At 47.3% G+C, this 10,994-nt stretch overlaps 1 protein-coding gene across 3 annotated transcripts; it reads right to left on the reverse strand.

Annotated features, from left to right (window-relative positions):
- Positions 1-4,198: 4,198 nt before the first annotated feature.
- On the reverse strand, positions 4,199-10,994 carry RNF183 (ring finger protein 183). Of its 3 annotated transcripts, none has more exons than XM_054500906.2 (3): positions 10,100-10,994; positions 6,022-6,834; positions 4,199-5,263 (listed from the first exon to the last, which is right to left on the reverse strand). In XM_054500906.2, exon 3 carries the CDS (start codon positions 5,224-5,226, stop codon positions 4,648-4,650), a length of 579 nt encoding a protein of 192 aa, XP_054356881.1. In that variant the 5' UTR covers positions 5,227-5,263; positions 6,022-6,834; positions 10,100-10,994; the 3' UTR covers positions 4,199-4,647. The 3 variants fall into 3 exon arrangements, with proteins under 3 accessions (XP_054356881.1, XP_054356880.1, XP_063505879.1); XM_054500905.2 differs by having other exon boundaries at positions 6,634-6,834; positions 10,100-10,171; XM_063649809.1 differs by having other exon boundaries at positions 6,634-6,837; positions 10,100-10,160.

Consider the following 10,994-nt stretch of genomic DNA (forward strand, 5'->3'; position numbering starts at 1 on the left):
TTTTTTTAAAAATAGAAAGCTGTTTGCATTTTGGGCCAGACTGCCAGTAAGCCAGGCCTGGACTCAATTACAGTTCTTACTTGTCTGTCATGCACCTCTTTTCAGCTCAACTATACAACCTCTGAACTCTCAAATTACACAGTAAATTCAAAAAATATATACGAATTTGGAAGAAGAAAAGGTTGTCTACAGAGGAGAGTTATTAAAGAAAGGCTTCTTGGCCCGGCACGGTGGCTCAGACATGTAATCGCTTGAACCTGGGAGGCGGAGGTTGCAGTGAGCCAAGATCACGCCGTTGTACTACAGCCTGGGCAACAGAGCAAGACTCCATCTCAAAAAAAAAAAAAAATTTGCTGTTGCAGAGAGGTTGACAATGGCTTTGGTCAGCTCTATTCTGTGGACTCTGAATGTGTGATATATAGCCAAACAACTGGTTTGTTGTGTTTCATTTTGAGACAGGGTCTCGCTTTGTCACCCAGACTGGAGTGCAGTAGTGCAAACACAGCTCACCACAGCCTTGACTTCCTGTGCTCAAATGATTCTCCTGCCTCATCCCCTCATCCTCCTGTGTAACTGGGATCACAGGAGGATGCCGCCATGCCTGGCTAATTTTTTTGATTTTTTTGTAGAGACACGATTTCGCTTTGTTGCCCAAGCTGGTCTCAAACTTCTGGGCTTGTGATCCTTCTGCCTTGGCCTCCCAAAATGCTGGGATTACAGGCGTGAGCCACTGCGCCTGACCTAAACATACTGTTTTTAATCTGATTTCAATTATAACCAAATAGTTGCATTTCCTATGTAGTTGTTCAGCTTCCGAATTCTCAGGACTACCCTCTGTTGCTCACTTCACTATTCAAGTATTAATGAATTCTATTTCATAGATTGTGATGAAGAGAAAATTTTTTCTTCTTTGTAGTACGTGTAAAATAATGAACACTGGTGAATTAGCATGCAATTGGATATAATGTGCTAACAAAGATTTTTTGTTTCTCAGGTTTAAATTTTACTATTAGTTCCCTTCGACTTGTTTTTCTTTGTTTTTTGGTTGTTCAAGAGGTAGCAGTTGGGTGAAAACATTTCATCTAAGCCTTTGACAGAACAAATACCTTGTGGGCTATTTCTTCACAGGAATTAAAACATCATTGTAAGAAAGTGGTTAAGAAGCACAAAGCCAGGCGTGGCATTTGTGGAAATGGCAAGATAAACATAGCCACCGTTTCACAGAACACTTAGTCCCTACCTAGATGGTGTACCAGGCACATTCAGATACCTTGTTTAATCCCCACAATCTTTTGAGTTTATTATTCCCTTTTTACGGACAAAACAGGCTCCAAGAAGCACTTGCTGAAGTTTACCCAGCTAGCAAGTGATGGAGCCTGAATTTGAACTGTCATCTGACCATTGGTGACCTTATGAAGGTTTCACAGGTTCCCCACACTGGCCAGACAAAAGGACCGGTACAGCCAGCGTGGCCTGTTTCCTGTACGAAGTCTGAGCTTTTTAAGGACTCTGCACTTTGTATAATGCCCCCCACCTTTTTTTTTTTTTTTTTTTAAGAGATGGGATCTCGGCTGGGCACAGTGGCTCACGCCTGTAATCCCAGCACTTTGGTCAGGAGTTTGAGACCAGCCTGGCCAACATGGTGAAACCCCGTCTCTACTAAAAATACCAAAAATTAGTCAGGCGTAGTGGCAGGCACGTGTAATCCCAGCTACTCAGGTGGCTGAGACAGGAGAAGCGCTTGAACCCGGGAGGCGGAGGTTGCACTTAGCCGGGCTTGTGCCATTGCACTCCAGCCTGGGCGATAAGAGCGAAACTCCATCTCAAAAAAAAAAGATGAGATGAACTAGGTTCAAACGATCGTCCTGCTTCAGCCTTCTGAGTAGCTGAGATACAGGCATGGGCCACTGTGCCCAGCTTGTATACTGCCCTTTTGACAAGTCACTTCCATCTCTGAGCACATGCGCATGTTAAAGTAACTCCCCCACATCCTGAACGGATGAGGAGCCTATTATCAACAAGATAGCTATTTGCATTTGTGGTTAGATGATCTTTCATCCTGTGGAACTGTGGCAACATAAGCATTGCAGCAGGTGTTAGTATCCCAGACCTCTGAGCCCTAAATGTCAGCAGCACAATTCACCCCCTCCACTGACTACAAAAGATGCTCCCATCCATTTCCAGATACATTCGAAGAGGATGGGACTGCCCCAAGGCTAGAGCTACCGAATATGAAAACAGGAGACACCATAATGTTGAGGCAGCCCTCCATCTCCATCAGCGGGTTCAAGGATTCAACCAACCATAGGTCGAAAATACACTACTGACCATATACAGACTTTTTTTTTCTTGTTATTATCCCCTACACAATACAGTATAGCAACTTCACATAGCATTTATATTGTATTAGGTATTGTAAGTAATCAACAGATGAATTAAAGTATACAGGAGGATGTGTGTAGGTTATATGCAAACACTACATCATTTTGAATCAGGGACTTGAGCATCCTTGGATTCAGGTGTCTTCAGGAGGTCCTGACCATTTCCCCCTGAATATCAAGGGATGACTGTATATCCTCATCTATCAGAAAAACCCTCAAACTTACATCTTGTCTTATTTGGGTGGTGTATCAACCACTCCAAGGATCTAAGTTCTTTTTCGACTGAAAAGACTCTACCACCTACTAGCTGGGTGACCTTGAACAAGGTGGAACCTCAGTTCCATCTGTAAACTGGGGATTAAGCTTGCTGAGGTTAGTAGGCCCTAGTGCAGAGGCCAGTGTTCCTTCCTGGGCTTTCCTCAGTTCCTCCTGTCCTGAGCTGCCCTCGCCTGTCTGCTTAGCTCAGAGGACATGGTGAGATTATTGCCTAACTTACCTGCCACAAGTTTAAGGAGCAACGCTGTGTAAAGAAATGAAGTCAATGGGGAATGGTGGAGTCCCAGCTTTAGTGTAATTATCTTTGATGGCACAAATGGAGAGATAGTTGGCTAGTCCCCTACAGGAATATGTAGGCAGTTTTGCAACTTTGTAATGGAGATTTTTTCTTCATATTGGAGCTTAAACCGTTTGGTTTTTCTAAATGTGAAAGATACGTATTGGATATTTTGGAGTATTTTGTACATTAAAACACCTGGGGGGAATCTAACATTTGGAGCAAATCAACCAACTCAAATTCTGGCCTCTGAACGCTTATTCTACATATCAAAAAAAAACCCCAAAACCTCAAAATGTTATCCTTACATATTTGTGATGGTATCTTTTGTGTGTGATGGTATCCTTTGTGTGTGATGGTATCCTTTTTTTTTTTTTTTTTTTTTTTTTTTCCTGAGACAGAGTTTCACTCTGCTGCCCAGGCTGGAGTGCAGTGGCACAGTCTTGGCTCACTGCAACCTCCGTTCCCTGGGTTCAAGCAATTCTTCTGCCTCAGCCTCCTCAGTAGCTGGGATTACAGGCACGCGTCACCACACCCAGCTAATCTTTGCTGGGGGTTACAGGCGTGAGCCACCGCACCCAGGCTGTGATGGTATCTTAACCACTTTAAAATTGTTTCAGAGCCTTGAGCCACCAGGCAAGGTTAAAACTGGGGAAACAGAAATCAGGGTTTTAGACACTGCAAGGTTGCAACTTATCAAGCAACAGCCTGAGCCCCCAAATTCTGTCTGATTGGTTCCTGGATTCTATCATGTAAAGTGAAAGCTAGGGTTCCCCCGCTGCCTCGTATGGCCTGGGATGGGAGCTAAACCTTTGCCTGTGTCCAGCGTTTCCATCTTCTTGAAGCCGGAATTATGGAGCTTGAGGGAGGGGAATCAGAACTCTACCCCGTGTCCATTCTAATCAGGGCCTCTGTATCTGCCGGGAGGAAGAAAGACCTATTCCTCCAAATCCCAGACTTCCCCTAGTCCACTGATCCAACATCGTTCACCTTTAGATTTCACCTAACACTCCATGAAGTACACGCTGGCAAGAGGTGGTCTCATAAAAGCAGCAGCCGAGTGAGCACACCCCTTCCTGCTAGTAAGGGCCGTCTGCCACCCCTGGATAATCCTACTCTTCCCTTCCCTCAGTTCTGGCACTCAGCACCAGCCCAGTAAATGATCGTGGAATGAATAAGTGAATGAATTAATGAATGCAGAACACTTTTACTGCAACCGGTGGCAAGACATCCAAAGAGAAACAAACACACATTTACCCACAAAATTGAAGCTCACCTCCCAATTTTTTTTTTTTTTTTTTTTTTTTTTTTTAGCAACCCATAGTAAAAGAGCAACTCAAAAAATATGCACTGATTTTGAAGCAGCTCCAGTGAGAAATGCAACTTGCTATTTGGGCTAGTCAGGTTCCTGGATACCATTGTGCAGCCCTTTGGCACAACTTGCTGTGGAGCTCTGTGGTCAGAACTGCTTCTCTGCCCTTCCATGACACCACAGGCACACCCGGAGGTCGCTCCACATCTCCCAGTCCTTCAAGCTTTTCGTTTTTTTGTTTTTTTTTTTTAATTGTTCCCAGAAGCAAACACATGTCCTAAACAATCCCTGGATTGTAAAATAAACAACACTACAAAGGAAGACAATACCAAATGAGGCTCCGTAGTCACCATACCCAGCAGCAACCGAAAAAGGTTTGGTTTCTTGTCTGGGAACAGCACTCACCCCACACCCCAAAGGAACTGCTTGGTCCAAAAGATGGAGAATATGAGCAACAGAGTGACACTGAGGATGACGGCCATCAGGTAGGCAAAGATGCGGAACTGAGGGTTGCGGAAACACTCCCTCAGAGAGTAGTGGCTGGGGATGCGGATGGGCGTAGGCACAGTGGCAGAGGCCGTGTCTAGGGGCGGCCCAGTCTGGCCCCCAGGCTGGGGGCCAAGGTCCAGTGTGTAGACTCGAGGCTGGCGCAGGAAGTAGCGGCTCTTGGGCTGGTCCTTGAGGCACAGCTGACGGCCTTCCAGGGTGACATGGTGGGGCTCCAGGCGGAGCAGGGTGAGCATGGCAGTGTCCGTGGGCAAGTCAGTCACAGGCTGCCCTGAGGCCAGCACGGTGGGCTGGCGACAGAGCGGGCACAGCAGGCAGCGCCGGGCTGGAGTCACCAGGCTGAGGTGCGCCAGGCATTCCACACAGAAGGAGTGGCAGCAATCCAGCATTTTGGGGGTATGGAACGTGTTGTTGAAGGGGTTCCAGCAGACGGGGCACTCGGCCTCAAGCTCCCAGCCCTGCTGCTCAGCCATCCTCAGCCACACAAGGGGAGGCCTCGCAGAAGAAGTCCTGGCAGAAGGGGGAAAGGAGCAAAGGAACAGTCATGAAGCCCCATCCCTGTGCTTGGCCTGGGGCAAAGTGTTCTGTGGATGTTGAAAGGTGTAATTACCACGTTTTACTTAGGTTCAAAAGCGTTTTGTTCTTTTTTTTTTTTTTTGGATTTCTTTATTATTATTATTATTATTATTATTATACTTTAAGTTCACCAGTTCCTAAGCCATCGAGTTGAGTCAAATGCTCCTGCAGCCTCCCCTCTGTCAAGGTGAAGGCCTGGGCCACCCCTACCAAGAGCCGCCAAGTGAGCCGGCATTGGAGCAGACGGCGCCCCGGGCTTTGGAGCTGGACGCAAATGCTCCCTATGGTCAGTGTCTGTGCCCTTGGCTGCCCTGAATCCAGGGAGCTGGGGGTAAGCTGCAGTCTGCGGGTTTTGCTACAGGACAAATGTTTCCTTCCCTGCTACCTCAAATCTCTGACTAGCGCAGAGATGGGTTTTGTGAATTCCCTGGTCTGTCCCTCCTATGGGGACAAATGCCAGCCCTCTTTCCCTCCTCCCCTTGAGCAAGAGGGCCAACCCTCCACATCCTACTCACCCAGTCCTTGGCCTGGCAAGGGGGCCCCTGGAAAGGCCTTTCTCCTTACCTGGAAGCCTTGCAGAAGCTCCCCTGCCCCAGTCCCCAGATCAGCCCTTCCAGAGCCTCTTCCCCATCCTCTGCCTACTCTAGTTCCTCCTCCCTCCCTTTGTCCTGGGAAACCTTCAGGGCACGCACCTGGGCTTCTGTGGGCTCCAGGGTGGTCAGGCAGACTACTCTGGAGGGCCTGAGGCTCCAGTCGCTCCCTCCCCTGAATCGGCGAAGCTTTGGGAGACTGCCTTCTTGCCACCAACCCAGGGGCCTGTCTCCATGGCAGCATGCACGCAGCACCTGGGGCTGCCAGGTGGCCCAGTCTGCAGCCTCTTGAGCACACCTGCTTGGAGCCGAGGCCAGAGAGCTTCCTAGGGGGTGGGGTGGGGAGGAAGGTGGGGGACCTGAGTTCCCCCCAGGGCATGGCAACTAATTGAACCTGGAAGCCAAGCACCTGTGAGATTGTGGGCAGTCCCTTCAAGATCTGGAGTCCCTGGTCTGGAAAGGTAGGGTGGCAATTTCCTCTTTCTAGATGTGAAGAGGGTAACTGAGTCTTCTGGGCTTCCTCTCTCTGGGGCCCTCATTTCTCTTTGAAAGTGGCTGGAACCTCCTCCTTGCACAAAGTGGCTGCCTGCTCAGCACTTCAGTTGCTGTGAAAGTCACCTACTTTGAAGCTTAAAAGCTCCAACTATCAGATTCAGTCCAGTCACCCGCTGATCTTTTAATGTGCCTAAGTAACTGCAAGGAGCGTGTACAAACCTCGCTGTCTTCTGCTTTGTTCTTAGCACACAGCCAGTCAGCCTTCCGAGATCTTAGAGCTGGCCATCCCACCAACCTTAGGGAGTTAAAGCGGGGAGCTGGAGGGAGGCACACTCCAGCCCGGCTTCTCCGTTTCAACCAGAAATACTTGGCTTTTCTCTGTTTCTCATATGGGTCATTTGAATAATTTGAAGAGTTGATCTGCTGGGGAAAAGAAAAAGTTTAAAAACCAATTCTCCCTCTGAACTACTCACTTTGCAGATGAGAGACAAGAAGTGACTCACCCAAAGTTACCCAGCTAGTTAATGGTGACATGGGACCCATGTCTTCAGACTCATGGTTTTCGTAAAGACAGAAGGCTGCATCCATGCCGTCCACCTACTCAGTGCGTGTTACTAGCTAGATAATAAGTGTTTGCATGTGATCAAGAATCCTTCACGGCCAGAAGACTCATGTTAGAAATCCAGGAACTGTGCAAGAGGGGATCTGGGGGAAGAGAGTCTCCCTAGAGCCCCTGATATGACATCATCTACCCCGACTGAGCCGATGTCTAAAGCAAAACCTGCTTATACTCTCTGACCTGTCGCTTCCTGGTTTTCTTCTAGACCTCTGGCACTGCTCCAGACAGGGAAGGAGGAAATGAAGATAAGCGGAGGGAGATGGAGCCCTAAGTGAAACCAGGGTAGTTTAGCAGGGCTCTGCACCAGTGCTTTATTCTGCAGTCCATTCATCCAGTCAGTCATTATTGAGTGCTTACTCTAGCTCAGGTGCTGTGCAAGGTATCATGGTGAATAAAATAGACACTATCTTTGACCTCATGATATTTAGAGTGTAGTGAGGCAAAGAGACATTTAATGAGTAATGGGCAATAAATAAATACACAGTTTTAATGGTTGTTAATAAAGGGCAAAAAGGAAAATGGGCTTCGGGTGCTTGGTGGCTGCTCCCGATGAGACCACCGGAGAAGGTTTCTGCAAAGAGGTGACAGAAGAGCTGAGACCAAAGTATATAAGAATCCAGCCACGCACAGTGGAGGAAGAGCGTTGCAGGCCCAGGGAACAGCATGTGTGGCCCCGAGGTGAGAAAAGGTCTTCCAATTTGAGAAAGTGAAAGGAGCCCAGGGTGATCAAGGTGTGGTGGCTGGAGTAGGCAAGGTGGGGAGGGATAGGACGCGTGACCTGTGAGCTCAGGAGCTCATCTGGATTTTATTCCAGGGGTGAGCGGTAGGGTAAGGTACCTGATCCTATTTTCATTTTTAAAACACCATTCTAGCTGCAGAGCAGAGGACAGGCTGAGAGGGATAAGATCGGGAAGGGAACACCCATTCGGGCTGCAGCAGTGTGGCTCAGGCGTGCGATGGTGGTGCAGGTTAGGCAGTGGCGGAGAAGATAAAAGGGGATGAGATAAGTGATATCTTTGGGGACAGAATCAAAGCCACTTCCCAAGAAGCAGTGGAGTTCTAGGGATCCAGTTGTAGTTTCTGTCAAGGTTCATGATGCCAGATCCATGGCTATTTAGGGCTGTGATTCCAGTTGAATTGCTTGACCTCTCTGTGCCTCTATTTCTCCTTGTGAAAAGGAAGCCAAAACTAGTAAAGCTTTTAGTTAGAGCCCAGCACCCAGTAAAGACCACAAAGCGGCGCACCACCTAACAATGGGAATATGTTGTGAGAAACGCATCGTTGTGTGAACAGCACAGAGAGTATAGATGGTAGAGCCTGCTACAGGCCTAGGCTATGCGGTCTAGCCTGTTGCTCCTAGGCTACAAACCCATACAGCTTATTATGTTCTGAATACTGTAGGCAATTGTAACACAATGATAATTATGTGTGTATTTCAACATAAACTTAGAAAAGGCAAGGTAAATATATGGTATTATAATCTTGTGTGGCCACCATCACATATGTAATCCACTGTTGACCAAAACATTGTTATGGATATATGAGGCCGTTGAAATTATTAATGCAAATGGATTTGAGAGAAAGGAAGGGTCAAGGTTGACTTCAAAGCCATGACAAAGTCCTCTGCATCAAGCTTTGAGAAGCCCCTGAATCCCAGAGTGTGTTAGAAGCAGACCTTTAATATTTATCAGAAGCCTTAAACTGTATGTAACCTTGACTCATCATTTCCCCCACTGGGAATCGATTCCACGGAAACCATCAAGGACTTCTGCAAAGATGTGAGTACAGAGATGCCCATGCAGGCGCTGGTTTAACAGTGACGTATGGAGAACTACGTCATCATCCAGTAATAGGACATTGATTAAGTAGATTCTGCTCCATCCATAGGAAGAGATATTATGCAGCCTTTAATGTGATGTGGTAAAACTATTAATATGGATATATGCCTAGGATATAATGTCATTAAGCAAAAAAGAACCAGCAACAAAACCATATTACCATATAATCCAATTTTCAAAAGTGTGTGCGCAATGGAAAAAATGTCTGGAAAGATAAACAACCAGATATTAGCAGTGGTTATCTCTGGGGGAAAGATTATAAGTTTTTTTTTTTTTTAATTCTCTTACCTGAAAATTCTAACTTTACTCCAGTAAGCTTGTATTACTACACATCAAGGTCTCCTGTTTCCCCCCAAATCAGACCTACATTCTCTGAAGTTCCATGGCCAGAGCTGTAAAAGGCTGTCCAAGAGGAGGAAGGATCATTATTGCCTGGATCTTTATCTGTGCTGCTCTCCCAGGGATCCACTGCTGTTTCAGGATCAGCTGGGGAGAGACTCTGGCCATGTATCACCTCCACCCCAAGCCAGGACATCTCAGCTACAGTAAATCCTAAACACCGCCCCAAAGTCATCTCCTTGGTCTATGAACAAGTCATCGCCAAATATCAATTGTCTCCAGCATCAGTCCATCGTTTTCAACCAAGAACTGGCATTTCCACAGCACTTCACAGTTTATAGAGGGCCCTGGCCCTTGCTAAGATCTAAGTGTGGTGATCCATCTAGATAGGTTACTTGCCTTTTAGGATTTTTTGTTGTTGTTTGCAGAAAGCCATTTGATACTCTAAAACCACCCTGTGAGAGAGGCTGAATGGGGAGTAGAAAGGTGCCGGCTTTGGAACCAGATTTGGAAGCATTTGTCATGGACAAATGGCTTAACCTCTCTGAACTTCATTTTCCTCTGTAAAAAAGGCTAATCATCCCACTCCTACAGGGTTGCTCTGGGGAAGGAATAGTCTATAAGGTGCCCAGTAGAATACAGAAGGCGCTCAATACAGAGTTAGCATGATTATTTTTAGACCCATTTTCTAGATGGGGAAGCCAAGGCTCAGAAGGGTGAGGCGACTTGCCTAAGTCTTCCCAGCTAAAGAGTGGCTGAGTTTGAAAGATGAACCCAGTAGCCTGCCCTCCCAGGCCAGAGTTCACCTGCCGCGCGCTGCACGGCTGCTGCCTCTCTGGACTCTGGGGCCCAGTGACCCGTCCCTCCGCGACCCTCTCTGTCTCCTTACCTGCTCCCTCGGAGCCGCCTCCTCCGCCTCCCTTCCGTGCAGCCTTGCACGCATGTGCTTTGTTTTCTGACTTCCCAGGCCCGATTTCCAGGCAGCGTGGGCGGGTCTTATTTGCATAGGTCTTAGCAGCGCTTGGCCAGCTCTCGCTGTTCCAGGTTTTCTTCTTCCTTCTGGTGACTTTAGACTTCCTGTACACTCGGGAAGCTTTGGTTGTTTTGTCTTTCTCCTGTGAGTCACTCTGGGTTTTTCTCTGAGGGGGTCAAGTGCACTCATCCTTGCAGTCCTCTGTTCTGGGTCCGGTTGATCTCCTACCATCCCCTCGGATTCCACTGTCCTCTGCGCGCTGACCCGCCTTGACTCCTGGCTTCTGCCGAGATGGATCCTTCCCTATGCTGAGCCCCTGCAACCAAAATACAAACAGCTCTTGCAAAATACTAACAAAAGCGGCCACTAATACAGCAGAAAAATAGTCGGGAGACGGTTGAGCATCTGCCTGAAGAGCCAGGGTTCTCAAGCAAGGCACACTTCTAGGTCAGAGTTCAGTCCTCACTGAGAATCCAAACTCCGTTTAACTAGCGATGGAGACTTGAGCAAATTAGTTAATGTCTGCCAGCCTCAGTTTCCTCACCTGAAAATGGTCATAATAACCTACCTACTTGATCTATAGATTAAACGAGGTAATACGTGTCGAGATCGCATAATAGCACAGTGCCTGGCACACAGTAACTCGGTAAATGTTAACCAGAACTATTATTGTTATACGACCGGTCTGTTCACGTGGCCCATCTTTTGTTCCCGCTCAAATTCTTTTTGTACCTATGGTCCTCTTTTCTTTCTTTTTTTATTCAGATGTAGTCTTGCTCTGTTGCCCAGGCTAGAGTGCAGTGGGGCAATA

Source organism: Pongo pygmaeus, chromosome 13 (genome assembly GCF_028885625.2).
Source record: "Pongo pygmaeus isolate AG05252 chromosome 13, NHGRI_mPonPyg2-v2.0_pri, whole genome shotgun sequence".
NCBI classification, from domain to species: domain Eukaryota; kingdom Metazoa; phylum Chordata; class Mammalia; order Primates; family Hominidae; genus Pongo; species Pongo pygmaeus.